The sequence below is a fragment of the Fundulus heteroclitus genome, chromosome 4, assembly GCF_011125445.2.
Source record: "Fundulus heteroclitus isolate FHET01 chromosome 4, MU-UCD_Fhet_4.1, whole genome shotgun sequence".
NCBI classification, from domain to species: Eukaryota; Metazoa; Chordata; class Actinopteri; order Cyprinodontiformes; family Fundulidae; genus Fundulus; species Fundulus heteroclitus.
In genome coordinates this window covers 5,694,185-5,721,572 of record NC_046364.1, presented here as the reverse complement: position 1 = coordinate 5,721,572, position 27,388 = coordinate 5,694,185, and the positions used below count along the sequence as shown (strand labels likewise).

Below are 27,388 nucleotides of genomic sequence, written 5' to 3'. Positions count from 1 at the left end.
TCCTCAAATTCAAGGACCACACGTGGCGGCATTTACCTACTGTGACCGCTGAATAGGTTATCATATTTTAATACAATGCAAATTCAATAAAAGACTAAACGGCATAGAAGTTGTTGGGTCAGAAGCGATGCAAGAAAGTGGACTTAATTTATAGCCTACATTGATATTGATCATATTCATAGCCTACATTTATATCCACAGTACACGGCTATGCCATACTACATTACATATAAGATGTACATTAGCCTACCGCTTCATGGAATTTTATGGAAAAAAGTGCAGCATTGAGATGTTCAGAATTATATCAATTTGTTTCACTTACTTTCATCTTTGATTAAAGTAGTTTTTGACTTTGACCCTGAAAAGTCGCTAAATATAGCGACAAAGTTGCTGAGTTGGCAACACTGCGTGAATGTAACCTATTGGACGCATGTAGGCCTAAACCGTAGCCTACCAACTAACGAAGAAGAGCGAACTAAAAATTAAAAGTCTGCGGAATCAACATAATTTTAAAAGTCGTGTGGTAGTAAAATAATGACACATGAGTCGTCATCCGTGTGAACTTTCAACCCCACAAAAAAATTCAAGGACTTTCAAGGACAAGGTGTTTTTTTTGGCTGTTTTCATGAACTTTCAAGGACCTTGAATTTATTTTTTCAGATTTACAAACTTTCAAGGATTTCAAGGACCCGTGGGAACCCTGTATTTAACAAACAAGGGTTCCTGCAAGTTTTCCAAGTCAAAATTACCAACTTACAGTCCCTTCGCGCCTGTTTTCAAACTATAATAATTAACTGAAATTACCTTCCTGATTCTCCGGTACATGTAAGAATCAACCAGCCAAGCGTATTTTTTTATCGGCCAAAATATTAATTCTGACTGACTCCTGCTAAATATCTCCACATGATCCTGCTACGTTATTAGCCAGAGCTAAACGCTAGTTAGCAAACGTACGCGACGTAGCTGCTGTAGTTCTGGCGTCGCTGAAAAACACGACCTATTAGGTGCTAACATTTACCCTCTGAAAATTTCAGTCAATCAATCAAAATTTATTTATATAGCACTCAACCAGCAGGTGCTTAACAAAATGAGTAAAATCACAACATACAATAGAAAGAGAGAACATGGGAAACAATAAAATCTAAACGGTTACAAATAAACAAAAGAATGAAATTGTCACACCACTGCTACGCATTAAAAGCAGTGGCGTCTGCCGAGGGTTGATTTCGGACCCTGACTGCGAGGACGGGGACGAATGCGTTCCTGGACGTATTGAGGGATGGACTAACGGGATGATGAGCAGAGGTGTCATAATCCAGTCATTAATGGCTAATGTCCTGCAACTTTAAGATGTGTTTAAAGTCCAACACACCTAAATCTCAGCATTCATTAATCATTTGTTTATTAGCAGGGCTCAGTACAACCTAAATGTTGCAGGACACCGGCCCGTAAGTAAGTAAGTAAGTAAGTAAGTAAGGAAGGAAGGAAGGAAGGAAGGAAGGATAGATGGATTATTAGGCTACGTTCACACTGCAGGTCTTAATGCTCAATTCCGATTTTTTTGTGAAATCTGATTTTTTTTTTTGCGTGGTTGTTCACATTTCCAAATATATGCGACTTGTATGTGATCTCCTGTGTGAACTTAATGCGTTCAACCAAAGTGTCCCGCGTACGCGCTCGAGGACGTGATGACGTCACACGTAGCAAGCGTCCTCAGTGTTTGCGGAAGTAAACATGGATTATAATGCTGGCGCTCATTTTGCGGTCATTAATTTATTTTCTAACCGGAGCTTTCTGTCCATTGAATGCTCTTCTCATTGTAGTCCGCTATGGGTGTCGTCTTTCTTCATAGCAGGACGCAGAATAGTGACGTTTGTTGAGTATCAGTGACGTACAGGTCGGATAAATGCGACCCGGTGTAGGTACCAGATTGGCTCGCTACCCGATGACGTCTAAATATGGCAACTCAACTCAAACAAACTACATTATGCCCGCGGTCTCCATTTGTTACAAATCAATTTTATTTTGTTAATTTACGGTTATTTTCCTGTAAATTAGTCGAGGCATGAAAACTTTTAACATCATTTTGGAATACTTGTGTGGTAAACCCAATTTAATCGGTAATTTTGCAGGATTAAAGTTACAACCTTAGAGAAATTTAATTCCTCCAATTTTTTTTTTTAAGTTGTGAAGGGAAACTAAACCATAAACTAATTATTAGTAAAAGTGAGCAGCCAAATTGAATTTTATCACGACATTCATCACTTTAAAATCAATTACGTTCATTCCTCCTTTTTGTACTGATGTTATTCTTTCTGATCACATGTTTTTTTATTATTCCAGATGAAATTGTGATGAATTTGATTATTTTTTTATTGTGGTATTTGGTACATTTAAGATATATGCTGGATAAATTATTCTGGCTAACCTTTCCATTTTTGTCAACAATATTCTTCCAAACATTGAGCCAATTGTCAAATATTTGTTGATTTTATTTTTTTTGTAAAATGGCTTGAATATTTGTTCAAGCTTTTGAGAAAAAAGAAACCGCTAAATTAACTTAATAAAATTGATTCGTTACAATTGCAGACCGCGGGCTCTATGTAGTTTGTTTGAGTGGTGTTGCCATAATGTGATGTCATCGGGAGGCGCAGGGACCATGGAGAATTTCTTCGTAAAATTGTCCGTTTACAAACCGCAATCCCGCTCTCGAATAAAACCTACACCCCGCCATAATTACTTTAGTAAGTTGTCCAGACCAATTACAATATTTTGCGCAATTGTGCAAACGTTAAACCAATTATGTATAGTGACGTCATCAGAAGGCGCAGGCCCCGAGTCGATCTGGTACCTACACCGGCCGTACAGACACAGGTCGCATTTGAAAAGATCAGATATGTATCGGATTCAGGACCATATATCCAAGTGGCCTGGGTCGCATTTGAAAAAATCCGATCTGTGTTGTTCAGACTGTCATAAAAAGATCAGATCCAGGTCACATATGGGCAAAAAAATCAGAATTGGGTCACTTCAGGCTGCAGTGTGAACGTAGCCTTAGATTGATGAAAGAGAGTAGCGCTGGACGGTCTGGAAGCTCAAACATCGTCTTCTCTTTGTCATCCAAACCTGGAAAATAGTTCAGATAATTTTCCCAGACTGTGCAGGAACCCTGGCGTATTAAACGGGCAGCCAGCAGATGGCAGCAGATCCCAAGGAGGCAGATTCACTGAGCTATATTACACACTGGAGTGCTGATTTTGCCGAAAAACTGAAGTCACTGGCCGCCATCTTGCTACTCCCTACTCTCACAGAATCCCATAGGATTTGGTTGCAACAACAAGCAGTTTTCTGACTGTGTGAAAACGTTTCATAGGTAATTTTACAGTCAGTGGATGTACTAATACTATCAACTACTAGGAAATTAGGTGCTGAAATATTTTACATGTTATTCATATTAAATATATATATATATATATATATATATATATATATATATATATATATATATATATATATATATATATATGTATATATAAGTATGTGCATATGTATATATGTATATATATGTATACACATATGTAAATATATGTGTTTGTATATTGTTATTTATATATTTATAAATGTTATATATATATATTTAAATGAATAAAATGCTAAATATTTCAGCACATGACTTTCTCAGTACTTGATATTTTTAGAACATAACATAAAAGTATATAGCATTTGACGTTTTAAAAGTCTTAAGCCCCCCTGAACATGAGAAAATCTTCGTTATTCGATGCTGTTTCGCACATATTCCCTAGTTACTGAGGGGAAATAGGGAGTATCAATATGGCGGCTGGTGGCTTAAAAGTGACTCGTTTAAACAGACGATGATTAGCACTCCAGTGTATTATATAGCTCAGTGGGCAGATTCAGCTCTTCAGACTTTAACCAAAACTAAACAGCAAATTACTTTTTAGATGTTTAGTGGATGAAACAGGGGGGTAGCGAATTCTGATTTTCCTTTTTCCTGTTGCACTAATTTTTTTTACTTATTTCCTTACAGGTTTTATTCACACGAGATTGTTTAAAAGTCAAATACGACTTCCTGACTTTTAATGAACGAACAGGAATTAAAGCGGCGGTACCTTGGTGGGCGTTGTGTACGTAGCGAAGCGCGAGTACCAGCGGCTCGCCTTCTCCGCCACGCCCTTCCCGGCAGAGACGACGCTGGTCTTGAAAACGTCCAGCGTGGGCGTGAGCAGGGTGTCCAGGGCGAAGGAGGACGAGGAGGGCGACGCCAGGCCCGCCCCGTCGCCGCGCTCCCTGAAGGGGCTGAGGCTGGGGCTGGTGCTGGAGCTCCGGCAGGAAGGGGACGACATGAGCCGCTGGCGGGAGATGGGCCGGGAGGGCGAGGTCTGGTGGAAGGTGCGTGAGCGCGGGAAGCCGGCGCTCCTCATGGGGGAGGCGTGGGGCAGGCTGGACCGGCGGAAGGCGGAGGACGGGTGCAGGAGCAGCGGGCTGACGGGGTCCTGCAGCTCGGAGCTGGACGTGCGGCTGCTCAGCGGGGTGTCCATGTGGCTCATGTAGAGCTCGATCTCCCGGGCCAGATTCCTGCGGGCGCTGGGCGTGCCGGCCTCGTCTCCCTCGGAGTCCTGGTTCACGTCCGGCTGAGCGCTCTGCGACTCCGCGGCCAGCAGGGAGAGGGGGTCGTAGCCCGTTTCGATGTCCGTACGCTTCACCGCGCCTTTGGACGCCGCGGCGCTCATGCCGCCGTAGCTGGCGCTGCGCTCTACGGGTTTTTTGTGAGCTTTGAGGTGTTTGGCCGCTGGCGCAGGCTTCTCTAAATCCAGGTCTTCAAAATCAAAAATGGCTTCTGTGTGGCTCTTGTCTTCATCGCTGTAATCCTCCTCCTCCTCTCTGTGGTTGCAGCCTCCCGCTGCGTCAGCCGACATTTTCTCCAGCCCTCCAAAACCTCTTAAATGAGGCTTCTTGTTCTTGTAATTAGTGCCGGAGAGGATCCTGGCATCAGCGCCCAGGTGTCCGGCTATCTTGTCCGGGTCGGTCTCGGCTTGGCTCATACCCAGGCCGAGCACGGTGGTGGCGGAGCTGCCCACCACCTCCTCCAGGGCGCTCCGGTGTCTCCTGAGCAAGCTGTTGGCGCGAACCTCTCCGATTTCATCCAGCGAGGTGGTGAAGAGGAGACCTGCGATGTGTCCTGACAGAAAGACGAGAAAAAAAAGCGTCTTACTGCTCAGACTGGGAGCCTAAAGGTGTGTAGCCACGTTATATGATGATAAAATAAGGTTATATACACTAAACCTCCATCCTGATAGTGTTTTATGGTCGTTTTTGTGGGTAAAAAATGGCCTCAGCACCAGGTGTGATAAACAAATAAACAGATGTGGCGCCATCTACCAACAGTATCGCAGAACTATCATAATACAGGTTTGTTTAACTAATAAATCTATTATAAATAACGCCGGACGGAGCCTGACCCTCTGCAATGTCTCACAGTAAAGCGGCAGCTCAATGTGATCGAAGACCAACCGTTAATAATTAAATAAAACAATTTACAGCAACTTTAAGAGCCTCATATCAGAACATTTACTCACATCAGTCAACTCTGCTTGGAATCATATATTTTGCGCTTTTTTTTCACTTGATCTTGGACCTTTCTTCATTGTTACACCTGGAGATGCTAATAGCCGTTAGCCGCTTCCTTGTTTTAACCCCTGCTGTGCATATGCAGTACGTACTTCCGTTAATATCGTAAATAAACACGAAAGGCTTTACTTACTAACAAATTGAGCCAAAACAAAGCGTAAAACACCAAAAATAACAACTAATACGCCAGCAGGACGTGATAATATTTCATAAAAACTTTACCAGAGTGAGCTACTGACGTATAAATAAAAACAAAAGTCAAATAACGAGGCGTTGCACCTTTTAAGTCCATATAACATCAGAGCTGGGGTGAGGCTACATCACAGAGGGCCACGTTAACACAACGCTAGAGCAGAAAGACACCAGCAGTAATCTGGAGAATTATGGCCATTTCCCGACGAGATCAATCACAAGTGGAAAACCTTTCATTCAGCTGTCAATTTTTTTTTCTTAGCAAATTCAGAGCAAAGATGGAGGATGATATTTGGATTCAACCAAAAGGCCTATGAATGCTGTCCCAAAAAGTTGGGCGGATGAGACCAAAGTGGAGACGTGGGGCCATGACAGGCTTTTCCTCTGGCATGACAAACACACCGACTTCCAAGCATGGTGGTGGAGGAGTGATGATTTGGGCTTTTTGTGCATTAATTTTGTGCATCAAATGTGAGGCCTTGCATCTGAAAAGCTGCAGATTTTCTAATCAGGATCAAAAGAGGCCGTGTTTTGTTTTGCCTCGACTAATGCGTTGCAACTGGAAGCTAGAAAGCAACAAATCGACTGGTGTCAAAGATCGGTCACCACCATGACGCTCGTTAAACTCTGAGGTCTGGACGTACCTGCGCTCGTGGAGCTCTTGGGTTTTCTGGCGGAGTCTCCGTACGGATAGTTGCTCCGAACGATGCCACGAGGTTTGAAGGAGGAACTGACCTCCAAGTCCAGCTGAGGGAGGCAGTCCTTGCTTCCCTTTACACTCTCAGTCTCCGACACTGAACACACAGGGGGAGAAAAAAAAAACAGATTCACTCAGAAGCCAAAACCATGAAAGATCTCTGGAGGAAGCTGCAGCGGCATCATTTATTAGCTTGTTAAAGAGCAGAGGGTCACATCAGACGAGCTACTGACAGGAGCTGCAGTCGCTCTCCTTCTTATCGTCTTTGTCGGCGGCTGCGTCCTGGGGAGCGGGGTCTCCTCTCCGAACCTCCTCCTTGGACAGGGAGTTATAACCCAAATCCGACTGATCTCCTGGAAAACCGAAAGGTACAAAAGATGAAAGGTGCAGAAAAAAACAACGCTAACAGTTTATGGCAGTTCACCCAAAGATAACCTGACTGTTTCACAGCTAAAACTTGGCACGAACACTTCTCTACCTAGTAGTAAAAAGTAAAGCAAATCTAAAAATATGAACAATTATTTCAATATCAGGAGTAAATTGCTGAATAAAACTGTTGGCACACTTCTTGTTCGGCTACACTGAGGCGGACAAAGACATCCAGCAGACGCCTGCACAGCTCTACAGCTTCTGCAAGAAAATAAAGACGTTTTTTTTCTTCTTTTTTTTTCTTTTACAGCTGCAGATGATTTTGACAGCAAAGACTTGAAGCTGACTCCAACATCTCTGGGTTCCCAGGCAACCGTTTGTCCGAGGAATATCCTCGCTTTCATCTTTTCCACGAACCGCTCACGGCGTCATGTCTAAATTAACCACAGCTTCTCTGTGACACAGTTTGAAGCTGCATGCAACTGCCCTGCAAGTTTGAGCAGAAATCTTTTCAGCAGTGAAATACTAAATCAGGGGTGTCAAACTCATTTTGGTTTAGGGGCCGCATTCAGCTTAATCTGATCTCAAGAGGGCCACATGAGTAAACTCATTGCAAGATTATATAGAACTAATAAAAGCAGACTTGTTGATTTTTATATTAAATTAATTTCTCTTTTACACAATATATTATGAATAACCTCAGCGTTTTTAAGAAAAGTATGTACAATTTCAACAATACTTTTACTCAGTTAAACATTTACTTGTGCATTATGCATAAGAACTGATCACAGTGATTATACAATGTTGAAAAAACATTTATTCACATTTTTTGGAACTTAAAAACACTGTCCTACATGACAAAATACATCAAACAGATAAAAATTAAGAAATGATTTAAATTTTTCCACACCTGAAGCTTAATCTGCTAATTAAAACACAGCGCCCCTTGTGGACAATATATGAACTGCAGATTTTCAATTAAACAAAGTACATGTTTTTTTTTCAATTGTTTTATCATGCTCTTCCTTTTATCTCCTCTTTCACCTTTTCTTTTGATCTTATTGTTCTTTCCTCTCCTACGTTCCCATTGTAGCGTCCATATCATTTGAGATATTCCCCGCATGAATCATAATAAAACTATTCACATTCATAAATCAAGCGGAGCACTATGGCAAAAGCAGTACTGCTCCACTTGTGAAAGTCAAATCTGATGAGCTCTTTTTGGCATTAAGACAACAATTCTTATTGCCACATTGCCAGACAGGACACTGGGGCAAAAAAAAAAAATAATAAAAACATTTATAATGATAATGCATTTAGCCACCGGGCCGGACTGAATTGTTCGGCGGGCCGGATCCGGCCCGCGGGCCGGATGTTTGACACCCCTGTACTAAATGAACTGCACATCTATCCTCGTTGCTTGGCTGCAGCCTCCCTCCGTCTTTGAGCACAAAGCGCCCGTAGAGGCACCGTCTCCATGATTAAAATGATGCCCATAATCAAAGGGAATGTGCCTCTGGGCAATTAGGCGGCATAATTAACAATGACAAAACACTCGGAGGACTGAGAGTAAGAGTGAAGGGCAGGACAGGAATGAGCAGGAGTGGGATCACGTGATCGACTCGGAGAGGAAGTGAGAGAAATCAAACGACAAAAGAGACGAATGCAGAGGAAAAGAGAAGGAGGCGGACTGATTGAGAGGTTTACCTGGGTGGAGAGCGGCTTCTCTGAGCTCAGAGCCCACCCAGCGTGAGCGGGCCGCCACGGGCCTGGCCCCCGCGCTGTCGCCCCCGCCGCCGACTGCATGCAAAGGGCAGCACAGGCAGGGCCAAGGTGAAGGGCAGGGTTACGGACAGAGCGGAGCGGAAACCGCAGAGGAGTGACAGGGAGGGAGGGGGGGGGGGGGGAAAAAGGTGGAATCACGAGCGCCAGAAGGGAGGGAGGTGTGAACGGAAGAGGAAAACAAGTGGAGCGGAGCACATAAGGAGGGAGGATTAAAAAAATGTCAATGAGAGAAAAGAAAAGAACAAAAAAAAAAAAAAAAAAAAAGAGGTAAAATGTGGCGACTGCCGCCACCTGAAGTGTACCTGTGCTAGATCTATCGTCAGCTGGGTCTACTTTGACAGAGTCAGAGGCGATGGGGCTCTGCTCGGCCGGGTTAGGGTCAGCAGAGCTATCCAGACTGCCGTGACTCACAGCGTCCAGGTCGCTGCCATCTGCCCAGAAACAACAAGCTGTTAAACAAAGATGGCTGCTAGCGTCAGCAGGTCTCACCTGAGCTTCGTTATGCTTTAAACGAGACGTGGCTACATCACAGTGGATTTAATGTTAAAACTCAACACTTCACCAGAGCTCTCAGCTCTTCTCAGGCCAGTTGTATGGAGTGACTTTTGTTCCAGTATTGCTGCGAGCAAAGAGGTTTTGTAAATGGAAATGAAAAAAATAAAAGGCAATCTAGAAATTAAACTTTGAAAAAACTTCTTAATCAAAAGAAGGTTTTGAGAGTAACTTTGCTGCTGTTTTCTCAGATTTTTTTTTTCATATTTAAGTTTTTAAAATTTTAGTTTTTCAAAAAGAAAATCTTACAGATTTTAGATTTTCAAATTAAATTATTCAAATTTCTTTTTTACAGATTTAATTATTTTTCAGATTTTATTTTTCAAAATTGTTCTCTTACAGATTTTATGTTTTCAAAAAACTTTTTGAAATTCTTTTTTACAGGTTTAATATTTTCAAATTTTATTTTTTGAAATTCTTTTTTACAGATTTAATATTTTCCAAATTTTATTTTCCGAAATTCTTTTTTTTTTACAGATTTAATATTTTTCAATTTTTATTTCTCAAAATTCTTTTTTACAGATTTTATATTTTCAAATTATATTTTTTGAAATTTCTCTCTTTCAGATTGAGTTTTACGATTGCGTTCTTTTCAAATTGCGATTTCCAGATCACGTTCTCTTCACTTCTGGGGGCGGGCTTTCCTCCGGCGTGAGCAGCAAAGACGCATTTCTATTGGTCCGCAGGAACGTCAGCAACATTTCTATTGGTCAATGTGCGTAAAGAGTGAGAAGTGTAGAGAATGATCTGGAAACAGGCCTGTCATGATAGCAAATTTTGCTGGATGATAATTTTTTCTAAAACTAATTCTGGAGACCTTTTTCAGCTAATATGATAACAGCATAACAATGCATTTATATCCTCTTCACCTACCGCCTCAGACTAATTAAGCAGGTGGCGTCATTTGGTTTAAATCAAAAAAATTCCAACCCTGCAGCGTTCGTGTTTGGTTTTGACACCCATTTAATTTCTAGCGTTTCTCTGGCTCTGCCTCATGACGCCTTTCATGTTAACTTTGAGAAAACTTGAGAACCTCCCCGTCAAATAACCTAACGCTAGCTGCTGTTAGCTTGCCGCATACTACGGTACCTGATTAAGGGCTGCTGCATTGTAGAACGCGCCTCACGCGAGCCACCAGACAACTAGCGCCAGGATTCCCCCATTTCCTCCTACACTGAGGAAATGAGCAGAGAGGGGTGAGCAGACGCCGATGCAGCGAACTGAAACCTTTTTTATCCCGTCTCAGAGAGGAGATGGAAACACAACAGGAAATAAGCGAGCATGGATACGCAAATTATCGAGCTTATTTTAATTAATCGGGATTGAAATCCATCATGCAATTGATTGATTATTGCGACAGGCCTATCTGAAAAAACAGAATAATGCAATTCGTAAAACTCAATCTGAAAAAGAGAAATTTAAAAAAATAAAATGTAAAACCATATAATCTGAGAAAATTAAATTTTAAAAAATACAATCTAAAAAAATGTAATCTTACAAAACAACCAAGTTACTCCGAAAACCTTTTATTTTTTATTAAGAAGTTTTACAAATCTTCATTTCTGGATTGCATTTTTTTCTAATTTTCATTTACAAAATGTGTTCGTTGCTTGTAACAATAATGTAACAAAATTCCCTCCATGCAGTTGCAGAATCTAAATAAAACATGACTATGAATTTAAGGCTTCTATCTAAAATAGTGGTCAGACGACTGATGGTCAAATGAACGGATGGATGGACAGAGACGATTTGACAAAGGGATGGATGGATGAATGAATGGTCAGATGGATAAATGGATAAATAGATAGATAGATGTTTGGATGAATAGACAAAGGGATGGACGGACGATGATTGGATGGTCAGATACCACATTGGCCGGATGGATGCTAATGCTAATGTAGTGCAGTTGAAGACCATATTGTTTTTGTAGAAGCTGTAAAGTGGACTAAATGAGATAAAAAGTAATATAATTTTCTTAATTTTCAACCTGTTTGGAACTAAACCTGATCCGATCTAGCCACAAGACTCTTAGATCTTCAACTCTGCTTGGGTGAAGCTGTGCTTCCAGAGAAAACCGTGTGCCAGGATTTACCCAGAACATTTCAGAAATCAGCTTCTAATCAACACACAGCAGCTTATAGCTGCGGCGGACAAAGGAGATAAACCTCAGTGCGGTTTTTACGTCTTTTCTGGGGGTAGAGATGATTTTTAACTGGAACAACCGAGTGTTTCAAAGTGGATCAGCACTGAATCGGGTCGGGACCACAGAGCGCCGGCTGATAACAGGGAGGATCTTAAAAAAGCAGGGATTAGCAGCGCGGGGATTATCATGCACTGGGTGTGGGAGAGTTCACCTGCATGCAGGGGAAGTAAAAGCAAACACGTTGAAACAGATGCTTTAAAGTTTCACCGTTTATACCATTTAAAACTAATAGGTTTTTTTTAAATTATGCTACATTTGAATTGTGTCTTCCTTAATTAATTTAATTTAGATTATAAAGAGCATTTTTATTTATTTAATAAATACAATCATGTTAGAAAATAGCATACAAAACCTTAACATGCTCCCTTATAAAAAATAAATTGGTTAATCTTTTTATTTATTTATTACAATGCAAAAAGGGAACTAAAAATAAGTAAAAATGTCTTGAAATGAGTGTATTTTTCCTTGATTTGAGCATGTAAATAAGACTATTTGCCAATGGAATAAGATTTTTGCACTTAAAATAGTAACAATTCATCTCTAAAATAAAATAATTAGATATCCTGCACTTGAAATTAGACAATGGAGATGAATTGTTCCTATTTTAAGCGTAAAAATCTAATTCCATTGGCAAATAGTTTTATTTACCTGCTCCAATCAAGGAAAATTACAATGATTTCAAGAAAATTTCACTTACTTTTAGCTCCCTTTTTGCAGTGTAGAAAACATTTTCTTTTGATGACATTAGACATAACAGTAGGTTTTTAAAATAAATGTATAGTTAATATTAATGTGCTTTAACTATTAAACTATCATAAATAAGCAAAATATTTATTTTCGTATTTTTTACTATTTATAATTTTTTATTTTATTGTAAAAATGTGTATGTATTTTTCTATTCTTTTTATTTATTTATATTTTTAAATAAAAAGCACGAAAACGAACTAAACACTGGTATTTTGTAGCTGTTTTTTAAAGTCATGTCTTATGCCACGCATCATACATGACAATTAATTAATAAAAATTATTCTTTTACAGCTATATTTCCCAGAAATATGGAAAAAACATTGATCAATATTCTTCAAATTGTGCACAGATTTTCCCTCAGATTTTATAGTTTCTCAGACATTAAATATTAACCTCAAATCTTCTAAATCCTTTTAGGTGTTATGTCACCATGAAGGGATAATACATGCTTATAAAGTGGGGCTGTGAGGAGTACTGATGAACAGTTATTATCTAAACTGTGACAGCGGGGGCTCATTAAAGGTGACCTGTTATGTTTCCTTTTAAACATTTAAGATCGGTCTATGGACTAAACAACACATTCATTGCATTTTTAGTATAAAACCTTTCTCAGATAATTTCACCTCCCCAGTTTTGGGCTGCTTTTCAGTGCAGATTAGCATCATGCTAACAGTTAGTTGTATTATATGCAACTTTTTTTCATCATGTATTAATGCGAATGTTAGGTTGTGCATGAGATTTATTACAATAATTATAACATCGATGTAAGAGAAGATATAAAAGTGATGTGTTAAAGTTTTGTATGTTACAGTGTTACTTTGCTCGAGTTGCTAGGTGACGGGATGGGCTGGGGTTGCTAGGTGATGGGCACTACCTGCCGACTGTGACGTAATAATCGGGAGGTTTTTGAAACAGCTCGTTTTTCAGACACCAACAAGACATTTACTTATTGCCAAATCTACATTTTTCATAATGTCTCCTTTAAACAAATTTCCAGAATTCAAGAGTAATCTTTTTTAACACAATTTTTTCTCTTGTATCACATGATTTAAGTTGTAAATATTACTAGTGGGGTTTCACGGTTGAATAGAAAAATAACAACTACTACATGAGTTTCATATTAAGCCTGCTACAGCGCACCCCATGGAGTGATGAAAATAAAATGTATTTTTCCCACTTCTATTCAACCTGTAAACCAAATTAATAATAAAAAAAATTGTTATCCTGTAAATACCAGATGTTCTTGGTTGGCGCCAGTTCCAAACAACATTTCGTCTTTCAGTAATATCTGACCAACGGTTACCTGAGAAAGGGCTCTGGGTCAGGGGTCCATGTCGTCGCAGAGCTCTTTTGAACTGAGCCACGCCCAGAATGACGTTTCTCAGCTTCATCCACAGAAAGTATCCTCCTCTGGTACTGGAAGGCCACGTGCTCTCCAACACCGCCTAGACGCAAAATGGAGGAACATTTGTTGGAGGGACAAACACTCTAGAAATGTAACGGAAATTCTAAAAACTTTGAAAAACCAAGAAAAAAAAACAATTTTCACAGCATATTTTCAGCTAGAATAATAATTATGTATTATTTTAAAGCTTTAACATAATACATTATACAAAACATAATACAAAACCTTTAACAAAATACTGGAGATAACAATTTTCTCTGAATTCAGTTGAAAACTTGGTTTGTTATATGCAGCTTTTCTCATTTGTCTTAATAATAGCAGCTTTTCCATTGTTTCCTAGGGTGTTTCTATCGTTAATGAAAATCTGCCCAATGACATATGGAGAAGTTGTGAGGAAAACTGCAGTACAACTCCGATCCAGCGGGTGGCAGCAAGAAGACACCATAGACTAAACCAGAGCTTCTCAAATAGTGGGACGTAATACCGTCACCTTTAATATTAAGGGGAACACCCGAGATGTGTAATGGATTTTAGTGGTTATTTAATACCCATAAGTAGTTTTAGTTGAAGAATGGCTCTTTTTAATCTCCATTTTGTGCTTTAAATATTTTTTATTTTATTTTTTAGAAGAAAAAAATAGTGTCCCAGAATATACGTCTCATTTTAATGATTCGCCTTGGTCTTGGCCTCGGAAGAGCCATTCTTGACTACATCACTGCTACATAACATTTATGCAACATTTTTAGCTCGTCTATTTTGGGTCTGGAACGTATTGATGAGGTTTACGGTAAACAAAAGTAACCGTCCGTCTTCCCAGAGAGCTGTGTCCACAGGCAATAAACGTTCTTGTTTCATCCTTTGTTTTGACTGCAGGCATGAGTCAGTCAGGCTGAAAACCTTTTATACTGTCGGTAATGTTATATAGATGCAGTATGTGGGAAAGCATAGACAGTCTGGCCGAGTAAATGTTGCAGTAACCGAGGTTTCCCACTGCAGACTCCCCAGCAAGGAAGGCGTGGCGCTCCCGACAAGTCCGAAAAACAGAATCAAAATTGGCTCTTAACCATCATGAATTGACTGCGCAGATGAAGTTTGGAGTTGTACTTTCTTGCCTAAAAACATTTTAAACCTACGTTTTATGATAAATTAAGGGTATAAAATCGGTAGATTTGCAAACTCATCTCCTACTGCACACAAACCACGCCCCAGGCTTGCTGAAAAGTCCTACCCTCACACCAGGACCTTTTTCCTGTGAGAGTAAAACCCGGAAGCCGGAATCCGCCACATGGAAACGCGCACTGCACTGCAAAAACAGAACTAGAAATAAGTAAAATGTTTTTAAAATGAGTGTCTTTGAGCAGGTAAATAAGATGATTTGCCAATGGAATAAGATTTTTGCACTTAGAATAGGAACAATTCATCTCAATCATCTTATTTCAAGTGCGGGGTGTCTAATTATCTTATTTTAGGGGTCAATATACTCATTCCATTGGCAGATAATGTTATTTACCTGTTCAAATCAAGGATAAATACACTAACTTTAGATCCGTTTTTGCAGTGTGTGCTTTTTGTAGGTGTAACGGAAAAGGGCCTAATGTGTCCAATAATTATTTAGAAGGGTATACATAACTTTGACATTGACACTCCTTTTACAGCACCCCGTTATGTATTATGATTGATGAGAAACAAACTTCCTGGTTGAATGAAAATGATTTTTAAGGGCAATCTGAGAGGCGTATTTATAATTTTGGGCTTAACTCCATAAAATGATGCAACGTTTATTTTTCAAGTTGAAACTCGCCACATCTATTGCACTACAAGGATTCCCTTTTCAAAATCTGTTGCTCTGACGAAAAATCAAAGCAGCAGACACCTGGAGGCAGAAGGTTAGTTTGAAACAACATAAAAAAGGAAGACAAGTCCTTCTCTGCAGAAAACACCCCAATGCTGAGACAGGGACGTCAGACTTGTTCCTATTATCTTCCAGACGTATTCCAGATGGAAACGAGATGAACGTGTCAGCACCGGGCTCCTGCAGAATTTAACGACATGCTGGAGGTAATCCAGCCATTTGACTCGGGTGTGTCTGAACGCCGCTGGACGACAGAGTGGCGCTAAGACCCCAGGAAGTAACTGATTATCGCGTTTGTAGTTATTTATTGTGCTGGCTCTAGGCGGGCGCTCGGGGTACAGACACGCTAACGCATCACTAATCAACGCCTTGGCAGACAGAGATGCGGGTCTGCTTAGCAAGAAGACAGTCCTGACAAATACCTCTGTGGAAACCGATGGATGAGGAAATTAATGTATACATTTTCTTTCCACATAGTTCATTATTAGATGAATGTTTTGTTGCCTTGAGTTGAGACTTTTATGTCCGTCAGTGTTTTCTTTACCGCTGCATCCTGACACATCTCCCCCTCAACACCTGCTGCTCTGGCACATTTACAACACGGATCACCAGGTCAGGGACACGTGGCAACAGAGCCCTGAGTCATCCTGGCATGTAGGAGTGACAGCACACAGAAGCTGATCCTGCAGACGCGTCACCGTGCTGCATTCTGGGTAACAACTGTGAAGGGCTTCTTTAAGCAACCGACATCAAGCGTACAGTCAGTCCACTTCTTATTTTTCCACACAAAGCAGCAGGGTCACAGGTTTAAAGTTTTGACTTCCTGAACTAAAACAATCACTGAAGGGCTGATAAGCAGCGACTCACATAATTTCCACTTTAAACGATGTAATCATTCATTTCCCTGCTGTCTTTTTTACATTCATCAGCTGATATAAGTTCAGACTCTCTTCAAGATCTCCCACACATTTACGTCTCCAGTCTCAGATTTCCAGATGTCCTGGTCATTTTTAAGCAGTTTCTAAAAACATAAAAACAAAGGTCTTCGATGAATGTATTCATTCATTGTCCGTAACATGCTGGGTTTTGAACCTAGATCCTTCTTGCTCAAAGGCAATAGTGCTAAAAACTGTGCCTGCATGCAGCCCAGGTTCAAATACACAGCATGGGATCCATGTTCTTTTTCCATACTTATCCAGACCTTCTTTTGCAGATGCTGCAGATTATCTAATCTCATCTATTTTCACTCTAAATTGTTTTAAAATTGCTAAAATTAAAGGTCGCAAAACTGAATGTTAAAGTTACTTTTACTTATGATTGTTCTGTATACATTCCTGCAGGAAAAAACACACTAAGCTTTAATTTGGTGCCAGTTTTTCAGAGGTGTCAAAAGTATTCACATCTATTATCGAGTAGAAGTATAGATACCAGGGTTTAAAAATATTTAGAAACCTTTTAGTCACTTATAAAAGTATCGAATATAAATCTATAGAAATTGGGATTAGCTGCTTTATCCATATATATGTCCATTGAAAATGAACCATTTAGTGCAATGCAAATATATTAAAGGTCCATATAGGTGCAATAATGAGCTTCAACATGGTTTTCATTGAGGAGAAAATCTGATGTCTGGTTGCCTCTAAGTATCGGTGCAAAAGTCAAACTTCAGAGAGATATTAATAATAACCTTTTACTTTTTATTATTAATATGTAAATGAACATCCAAGCGTAGCTGCAGGAATGGATGCAGCAATAAGAAAACAAAACTGGATATGCAATATGCAATCTGTATACAGTGTTGTCAAAATGAATGATTACCCTAGTGGTTAATCAAAAAATGACGTTTTCTACGTTTTCTAAGTTTTTGTTGGGGAGTTTGGCAAACAACTTGGTGCAGTACTGAGTCCAACCACAATCAAAACCACTCTGTTCATTTACTTATTTACTTTTTTTTTTCTGCTTTTTTATTGTCAAGTCAGAACAAACACAATCTGACTTAAAGGTACACTATGCAACCGGGGTTGATTTTCCAGCGAGGCTCCCCCCAGAGGGCGAAAGTAAAAGTGCACTGTCGTAAAGATGCTCAGCTGTTCTGGTTTCTCCATCAAGCCAGGCGCGGTTGTTTTGAGCTTAGCAGACAGGCGAACGCAACGAAAAGTGGAAAAAACGGCAGTACAAACAATGACTAACACAGTGAAAGTATGAATATCAGGGTTTCCCGCAGCGCTATCTTGGCGAGGCCGCCGCCGCCACCGCTGCCTCGCCAGTTTTATTATTATTATTTTATGTTGGCGAGACGCTACCGCCGCCGCCTCGCCAAGCCACCGCCGCGGCCGCCTCCTCGCCAGTTTTATTATTATTATTATTATTATTATTATTATTATTATTTTATGTTGGCGAGACGCTACCGCCACCGCCTCGCCAAGCCGCAGCCGCCACCTCGCCGCCGCCGCAGTAGCTTCTCGCCAACATAAAAAAAATAAAAAATAATAATAATAAAACTCGATATGCTTGCATGTTTATTTGACGTTAACACGCGGTTCTTTGTTGTTGCTTTCGCGCGTGCATATAGTGAATGGCAGGGCAAAACACATGGAGTTCTCGCCGTAAAGCAAGACCGACTCTCGCGGTCTTGCACCAGACTTCTGAGCCTGTGTGTGTGGGCCGAGGGCTCCTGCAATGGGGTACCGCGCGCGAACTATTTTTAGAAACACAACGTCACGATGACGTCACATCACGTGGTACGCAGTGGGGCAAACTCCGGAAACCCGCCGCTGTTTTGCTGTAAAAGAGACGTGCGTTAGCCTAGGTTTTACTCGGTAAACGACTGTTTTTTCCAAATCTAAGACCATGGTTTTTAAACATTGTTGCTATGGAACGTGCAACAGCGACTCGAGGTACGCTGATCGGCCGCATATGAAGGATGTTTTCTTCAAGACTGCCAAGGAGAAATGTGTGCGCTGGGTTCACCGGTGCGGTCGGCCTACACAACAGTTCAACCCGGAAAAAGTTACCAAATTCAAGTACATATGTAGCAAGCATTTTGTCGGAGGAAAGGGCCCAACCGAAGAACATCCTGACCCAATTCCAGCGACATCAAGTCAAGGTAAGAGTATTTTGGTGGCCGACATGTTAATAAAGTAGCGCCTGCTACCATGATAGCATATAGGCTATCATGGTAGCAGGCGCTAACATGATAGCCTGCTACCAGGTTACTCAAAAACATTTCAAATGAGACAAACATTAAACATATACCCATTCCTGGACGGTGATTGCAAACAACAACAACAAAAAAATGGCCGACGCTGCCATGATCGCCGCGCAGGAAAAAAAAACAAAGCTTACCGTTCATCAACTCGGCCCGTTTTCCAGTCTTTTTAAGCCCTCAACACTCAAGCCATCGTTTGAGCTGAAGGTTGGTGTGTTCTTCAACAGTGCGACCAGTAAACCGTGCGCCTGGGACATCGTCTTGGGAAAGTTTAACGGCTGTAAAGTCGGTCATATCGCTGGTTCTGTTGTGCGTGTAATAGCTGGGTTATCCGTGCGTTCTCTCCTGTGTGCCCTACCTAAGCCGCAAAAGGGGCGTTGCTCTTGAGACGGTGACGTCACGTGCGCGGTACCCCATTGCAAGTACAGTATTTCCCCTACAGACCACCAGGGCGGCCGAGAAAACCTTTGTTCGACCTGAAATGACTCATTTAATCATCCAAAACGGTATGGAACACATTAATCGCAATTTCCAAATCGCAGAGGTCTGCAATTTTTGGCTATGTAACAATTAGTGGATCAGACCCGTCCTTTAAGTGTCAGTAATATGTTTAAAGTGGGTTTTCCTCCATTTTGAAGGGAAGACGGTTGCAGCAGTGAGATAATCTAATTTTATTATTTGTTTTAGAGTTTATATAATCAAACTGTTTTACCAGAAACTTTCAGGAATCTCACCATTATGTGCAACAAGGACTGATGTCCAAATCAATTAAAAGATGTTCTCTTGAATAATATTCTGATTAATAGAAACATTAAAAGTTATTCTTTTAAACAGTCCTTGTTTACAAACATCTTTATCTAGAGGCCATTTTTGTTGCTTGTGGTTAATGCAGAGAAAAGTCTCAGAGTTGAGACGCAGCGGCTCTTTTAGCACCTGATCTGCACAGCGATGAAACAGATTGATTTGTTGTTTGTATATGTTTAGAAAGACATGATAAATGAAACTGAAAAAAAAAAAAACCCGCATTAAATAGCAATATTAAGAAAATAATCGCAATTAGATTATTTTCCAAAATGGTTCAGCCCTAACACATACCTTGTTGTAGTAGCCATAAGTGATGGCATTGGGGTGAACGCCGGCCTTCTTCATCTCAAAGAGGACCCTGACAGCCAGAACAGGCTGGCCATACTGTCCACACAGCTGCATCAGGACCCGGTAGCACACCTGTGTGTGAACAGGTGTGGTCGTTCAGGTGGGAGGTTAGACGCACCGAACGGAGAGAGCGACAGGGAGGCACAGATACAGGTAACGACCGGCGTACCTCATCGGGAGGCTGCAGCTTTTTCGCCTGCATCTTCCTGAGGACGTCGTAGGCGGTGCGGAGCGCCCGCACCTTGGAGTGACACACCTTCACGTACGCCGGCAGACAGATGAACCACAGGCCGTAACAGTGACGCAGCAGGCACTTGGACCACAGCTGAGGGATGGACGACGACTTCTTGGCTATCTTCTGCGCCGATTTGATCTCCTGGGGATAGAAGTAAGACCCGTTTGTTTATTAAAGGTATACTATGCAACCGGGGTTGATTTTCCAGCGAGGCTCCCCCCAGAGGGCGAAAGTAAAAGTGCACTGTCATAAAGATGCTCAGCTGTTCTGGTTTCTCCAACAAGCCAGGCGCGGTTGTTTTGAGTTTAGCAGACAGGCGAACGCAACGAAAAGTGGAAAAAACGGCAGTACAAACAATGACTAACACAGTGAAAGTATGAACATCAGGGTTTCCTGCAGTGCTATCTTGGCGAGGCAGCTGCCTCGCCAAATTCACGCTACCGCCTCGCCAACATTCAAAAAAATAAAATAAATTAATAATAATAATAATAATAATAATAATAATAATAATAATGATAAAACTCGATATGCTTGCATGTTTATTTGACATTAACACGCGGTTCTTTGTTGTTGCTTTCCGCGTGCATATAGTGAATAGCAGGGCAAAAACACATGGAGTTCTCTAAAGCAAGACCGACTCTCGCGGTGCACGAGACTTCTGAGCCTGTGTGTGCGGGCCGAGGGCTCCTGCAATTTCAAGTGCGGTATTTCCCCCACAGACCACCAGGGCGGCCGAGAAAACCTTTGTTCGACCTGAAATGACTCATTTAATCATCCAAAACGGTATGGAACACATTAATTAACTGAAAAATGTTGCATAGTATGCCTTTAAGAAGCTATACAAGTAGGGTTAAAATAAAAAAAAGTTATGAACTTTTTAGAACGGGAAACTCGTATATAGATTCTTTACTTAGTGTGAATTACTTCAAGACTGTATTTCTTTTAATTTTTATGAACATTACCTAAATTTAATAAAGGCCCCAAAAATCAGTGTCTCAGAAAATTTAAATATTACATAAAACAAATAAAAAAAATAAAAGAAACAGGTGAACTGCTCTCACCTGTTTGGTCCGTCTGAACATCGGGGCGGGGCTGGTGGGACAGCTGTGTTTGGCGGCGAGGCGGGACGAGGGCGTCCGCAGCCCCTCCACAGGGTCGAACAGTTCCAGAGTTAACACCGGAAAGCCATCATACCTGTGGGAGAACAGCCAGAAATCAGATGTAGATCATCACACCGCAATGTTATTTTCATGGTTTATTTTCCGTGTTGCACAACAAGCCGTCTTGGTTAAGTCCAAAAAACTGGACAGGAATGGGGTAAAAAAAAAAAAAAAAAACGGAAAAATTTCCAAAGAAAATGTTTAAAAGACCCTTAACAGCCCTGAAAACTATTGATCAAGATGAATATTAGGAAATATTAGGCTGCTTGGTAAAACACTGTAAGGAATAGTTTAATACCGTACATTACTACAACCATGTGCTCCTTTAATTCCATTCAATTTTATTTTATTTAGCACCAATTCATGATACACATCATCTATGTATGTAAATAAGACATCATATGCCCATTCCTATTTCTTTTTGTATTTTTTGTATCCTTTTTGATCCATTGTATATATGAAGATTCACTGTATATAACTGAATGCAACTTTCCTACTCTGCACCTTCTTGTATGAGCCGATGTGGCAAGTGAATTTCTCCATTGTGAGATCAATAAAGCCTATCTTATCTTATCTTATCTTATCTTAAGGTTCTTTCCAAAGTCAAATTCCATCAAATTGGATCAGATCCTCCAGGTTGGTAAGAAAGTTTCCTCTCTAAGGAAACCCAGCAGGTTGCATCAAGTCTCTCCAAGCAGCATTCACTCCTCCTGAAAGAGCGTAGAGCCACAGTGGACAGTCGTCTGCATTGTTGATGGCTTTGCAGCAATCCCTCATACTGAGCATGCATGAAGCGACAGTGGAGAGGAAAACTCCCCTTTAACAGGGAGGAGAACCTCCAACAGAACCAGAACCAGGCTCAGTGTGAACGCTCATCTGCCTCCACCCACTGGGGCTTAGAGAAGACAGAGCAGAGACACAGAAAGCTCAGAAGCTCACATTGACCCAGGAGTACTTTCTATGTCATCCTTTAGGATTGAAAAGTGTCGCCACAGGAACCTTTTTTTTTTCCCTCAGGAAATCATCAGGCAGATCACTGAACAGACCTCCAGCAGGTCCAGTTCGTACCTGTAGCACAGTGGATACTCCTCCCCATCCGGCAGAGGCGGCAGCTCTGGGGGTGTGATGAAGACCGTGTGCTCGCTGCGCTGCGACTCGTCAATCTCGATCAGTCTGGCCTCGTCCGGCCGCTCGCCTTCCACCTGCAGGACGCAGCACACAAACGTGACGGGAGAGTTGCAGAGTTGCAACCCTCTCGTCTGCCTCAACTAGTGGAAAACAGGCGATGTGGCGCTGAGCAGGTGAAGAGCGTCCTCCTAAATCAGGAGGACGTCGGTCTGCATGGGTCAGTGTTAGGTGAAAACACCAATTAGGCTTTTGTTCCTAAAAATACCTCTTCAGAATAATTTAACGCTGTGGTGAAGGTGAGAGAGATAAGGGAGGGTGACGGTATATGACCTAGTTTTCCTTGCCCCCCTCCTTCTCTCTCTGTGCTACTCCCTCTACCTCTGCAGACGTCTCTGCAAATGGCACCCGGACACAAAGTGGAGCAATAAACACCTTCACATCCATTACAGAACTAATGATACTAATGACGCAACAGAAAGTGGAAACCAAAGAGAGCAGGACAAAGACAAGCAGCCCCTAATGAAGACGGATGAAGCTCTTTTAATAGAAACCAGGCAGCAGCCTGAGCTACAGCCTCTCACACTTTTCCTGCTCTTCTTCCAGCGGTTCTCAGTCATCAACACTGAGCAGACAGAGACCTGCAGCATCTGATTGGACAAGAGCCGGGTGACATCACAGGTCTGATCGTGTGTCTAAGTGTGAAGGTCTCCTGGGGGGAGTAGAACAACTAAAAGGGGACGGAGAACCGGCTGTATAGCCGTCCATGGCGGATTCGGCACCGCTGACTCCTAATCCTCCAGAAAACATTCGTCAGCTCGGCTGGAAGGCAGAGACCCAACAACGTGGACGCTTTGTCTCCGTCCCACCCAGCGAACGACGACGCGTCCAGTTCAAACGCTAGGGCGTCATCTAGGTCAGCAGCCCAGGTACGCTGATGAAGAGGATGAAGAGGAGGAGGAGAATGCCCAGGAGATCTCCACAGCCGGGTCACTTTAAACAGCGACCAAGAACCAATTCTGAGACCCAGAGCCGTCATTTAGAATAAAATTACATTTATTTTCATGGAGTATTCGCCATCAACCGCCATTATTTCTAAACATCGCCATCAATGATGAAACAAAAAACTTAAAAGGGAACTTTTAGAAAAGGGAAAATGTCATTTATCTTACACAAATCTGCTTTTTTTGACACAGGTCATTATTTTATCATCTAGACATGCTGTACTGTTTTATCTTTCATTTGTTTTTTAGCTGTACTGTTTTTATTTGTCTTATCTTTTATTGTAATTGTTCTGCGCTTTGTATGAAAGTGCTTTATAAATAATAATTATTACTTTCCTTTTTATCTTTTTGCTAAAGTTATGCATGTTTTTCAAGAAAAGACGCCCATGTTTGTTAGATAATTTGAATCAAATTTGTATAAAATAATAAAAATAAGATAAAATCATAATAAAAACATACATTCAGAAAAAGGTGCAAATATTTCCATCCTACTGTGAGTTAGGACAGACGACGTGTTTGGTACGTGGCCGTTACAAGCCCTACAATCGCTTATTTATACTGCAAAAAGGGAACAAAAAGTATGTAGAGTTTGATTGAGCTGAGTGTATTTTTCCTTGATTTGAGCAGGTAAATAAGATGATTTGCCAATGGAATGAGATTTTTGCACTTAAAATAGGAATAACTCATCTCCATCTTGTTTCAAGAGCAGGATGTCTAATTATCTTATTTTAGGGGTAAAAATACTCATTCCATTGGCAAATTGTCCTGTTTAGCTGCTCAAATTAAATAAAAATAAACACATTTTAAACATTTTACTTACTTTTAGTTCCTTTTTTTGCAGTGTAGAAGCATTAAATAACTATAAATATGAGTTTATAACAGCACACCAGCAGCAGCTCCTAACCCAGAAGATAGCAGTTCACACCAAGGGGAAAAAAAGCAAAAATCGTGTTTTGCAGATCCGAGATTTATGGTGGATCTAAAAAGTCAAGTTTTTAGATCCATTAGCAGTCAGAGTGATTTAAAAAGTGCTTAATGATGATTTATCCATGCCAGACGGACGGGAGACCTGAAGTTCATAATTTAGTCTAGTTTGCCTGAGGTAATTAAAGACTGTTAAACTCAAAGTGGGGAAGAGTCTGATCATTGGAGAATGAAGAAAACCTTCTGCTCTTCTGTTTGGAGCCACCCAAGAGAGAAGGAAATAAAATTAAAGCTTAGGCGTTGTTCTTCCCCTCCTGTTTACTTTCAGATAAAGTTTTCCGAGGCGCTTTGGAAGCTGCAAAGCAACAAGGATAAGAGCTTGTTGGGAAATATGAAGTGTTGTTATTGTAAGACTTTGGCAACATGAAGGATAAAGATGCTTGCTGAGAGAATCTGTGTCATCCCAAAATTCCTCTTTTAATTGAGATGTTTCCGGAACTACAGAAAAAAATAAAAAATAAAATTTTTTTTTATTTGTGGATATATAGGTGATAATAAAATCGAATAGTGGTGCAAAATATCATCAGGGCAAAAAATTGTCCCTATTGCTGATTAATTGGGAGCAATATCTACAGCTTTTCTCTGGTAGCTGGTTTGTACTTCCCAGAGGACATGGACTCTCTGAGTTATCGTTTTAATCCAATCCGAATCAAATCTAGTCTTTAATAAAGTCAATTTAGTGAGTAAGATTACTCGCATTAATAATCTGTGTGGAACAAACAGTAAGAGGGATCTTAAATCCTGTCCACCAGGACTCTGGGGGGATTGAGAAGTTTAGTTCAGGTTAGTTGGAACCAATTCTGTGTCGAGTCGGCCAGACTATCGGAGACTTTTCATCAGTTCAATAACAAAGTACTGGTATTAAGTGGAAACACGTAGATATTAACAAGGATAAAACACATAGCAGCAAAAATAAAAATGACAGCCTGTTGAGTGATGGCAAATTTACAACACAAGAAGTAATACAGTACATTTACTAAAAACAGCACAGTGCAGATAATCCCAGGTTTAGGCGGGAAAACAATTTTCTTGCGGCTATTTTTTGACTTGTGAAAATAAACACATGTAACTTACTTTAACAGGATGAGCTCTTGTCTTTCCCGTTTTGAATATATTTTGATGATGCTGCCAAAACAATAAATTTACCGTAATAATTTGAAGAATGCGTTCAGCTGTGAAAATTAAAAGTGTTTGTGTTTACTTTTGATCTTTATTTTAATGATTAATACTTATTAATGCAGTGAAAAAAGCTCTTAAAAGCTCACTTGGTACAACAAGCTTCCCTCCTTCAGAGATCAAAGAACCTTAAGCTGGTTTTTCTCTACTTGAATGATCTGTGTGTGCTAAGAGTTGGACATTTGTTCACATGAGAGGACATAAAATGACGCGGCCAGAGCTAATAAAAAAAAGCTGAGGATTTTATCGTGCGTACGGAGAACCAGGAGGGGATCAGGACACCCTAACCCACCCAGCTGCAGCTCTGGGAGCACAAGAATGCTCCGGATTCATTCCCACTAAATCTGAATTACGGCCGGTCTATTTTAAAGCTGCTAAAACCAGCGACCCATGGATGTGACTCAGGGAAAATAGTTGCTGCTTGGGTCCTAAAACTGCAAACACATGACGTTTAACCTTCAACACACCTCATGGGTAAAAAAAAAAAAAAAGAACGTCCGAAATGTTGCGCAGAGACAATAGAAAGATTAAATAAGATGAAACTAAACTCGTGCAATATTTAGCAGAAAGCTGAACAGATGACCTAAAACAGTTCCTTCACACATGCAGGAGAAACTGCTGTGGCAGCAACTATAAATCATGCTGTGAATACCTAAATGAACATTAAAAATGCAGCAAACCAAGGATGCTGATGCAGCCCGAACGCAACCATGTAAAAAGGAAACTTAAACCGGGTCGACAGGTTTGGACAGTTCCTCTAAAGAACTTTGGTTAGCTGTTCTATGCATTTACACACTGCAAAAAGAGAACTAAAAATAAGTAAAATTTTCTTGAAATTAATGTAATTACCCTTGGTTTGAGCAGGTAAATAAGATTATTTGCCAATGGAATGGGTATTTTTACCCCTAAAATAAGATAATTAGATATACTGTACTTGAAATAAGATGATGGAGATGAAATCTTCCTATTTTAAGTGCTAAAATCTTATTCCATTGGCAAATAGTCTTATTTACCTGCTCAAATCAAGGGTAAATACATTCATTTCAAGAAAATTTTACTTGTTTTTAGCTCTATTTTTGCAATTCACCCAAAGTGATTTGGTTATTTGCACGGGTCATGCACATCTGGGCGCTAGCAGGCTTACCTTCCCTCCTTTCTCTGTGCTCCGTTCTGAGTTGTAAAGCTGCTCACAAGAGGAAGCAAGAGGAGACATAGAAGAAAACTTAACTTGAAAGTAGAGAGGGCTTGAGGGGGAGTTTGCTGACGTACTCCAAACCAAAGCAGAACCAGAAAAGGAAAAGTTTGCTTCTTCATTTTTATGCGTTTAAAATAAAAATGGACCACAATGTCACTCACTTTGTCCACACAGTCGTCAAAGAACACCAGGCTGGTGTCTTTGTCGCTGACGAACGAGCATTCCTCGATGAAGCGGATGAACATCTGGGTCTTGGTCATGAGGGAGTAGAACTTCTGGTGCGAGCGGTCGCGGCTCTTCAGGAATCCTGCAGACAGAAAAGACCAAACTTTAAAAACTGCACTGAAGTTACAGCGTGCTCGTATTTGTGCAGAGATCTGATCGGTGTGATTGGTCCCAACAGGAACAATTAACTGACTTCCTCCAAAAAGGTGTGTGATTGTGTGGTTAAAGACTCCATTATTCCCTAAAAGGCCATAAAAATATTCGGATAATGCACGGCACACTGTTATGAGTGGAATGGCCAAGCTAGGCTGCGCGCGAACATCGTGAAAAGCCTCCATAATAGATGCTGAAAGCAGCTTAGCTGAGTAATAAGCCTCGGCCGAGAGCTTCCTGCTGCTGATAAATATTTTAATCGTGACAGAGGACACTTGTAAGCACGGCCGGTCAGTTATTTTCTAACCCAAAGCCCCGCC

General features: G+C 40.8%; 1 protein-coding gene across 17 annotated transcripts in view; it reads right to left on the bottom strand.

The window, feature by feature from the left end:
* LOC105915432 (C-myc promoter-binding protein) overlaps positions 1 to 27,388 on the bottom strand; it is a 101,221-nt gene that overhangs the window by 17,645 nt on the left and 56,188 nt on the right. For 3 of the 17 annotated variants that reach the window (XM_036135951.1, XM_036135940.1, XM_036135942.1), the window contains exons 13-24: positions 26,852 to 26,997; positions 26,640 to 26,678; positions 22,275 to 22,408; positions 21,108 to 21,240; positions 19,981 to 20,187; positions 19,755 to 19,883; positions 13,498 to 13,639; positions 8,995 to 9,141; positions 8,615 to 8,707; positions 6,772 to 6,891; positions 6,486 to 6,635; positions 4,131 to 5,200 (exon numbers count right to left, since the gene is read on the bottom strand). In XM_036135951.1, the coding sequence (XP_035991844.1) occupies positions 4,131 to 5,200; positions 6,486 to 6,635; positions 6,772 to 6,891; positions 8,615 to 8,707; positions 8,995 to 9,141; positions 13,498 to 13,639; positions 19,755 to 19,883; positions 19,981 to 20,187; positions 21,108 to 21,240; positions 22,275 to 22,408; positions 26,640 to 26,678; positions 26,852 to 26,997 (2,510 nt within the window). The remainder of the gene's footprint in view (positions 1 to 4,130; positions 5,201 to 6,485; positions 6,636 to 6,771; positions 6,892 to 8,614; positions 8,708 to 8,994; positions 9,142 to 13,497; positions 13,640 to 19,754; positions 19,884 to 19,980; positions 20,188 to 21,107; positions 21,241 to 22,274; positions 22,409 to 26,639; positions 26,679 to 26,851; positions 26,998 to 27,388) is intronic. The other 14 variants (XM_036135946.1, XM_036135953.1, XM_036135944.1 and 11 more) reach the window with 9 other exon arrangements.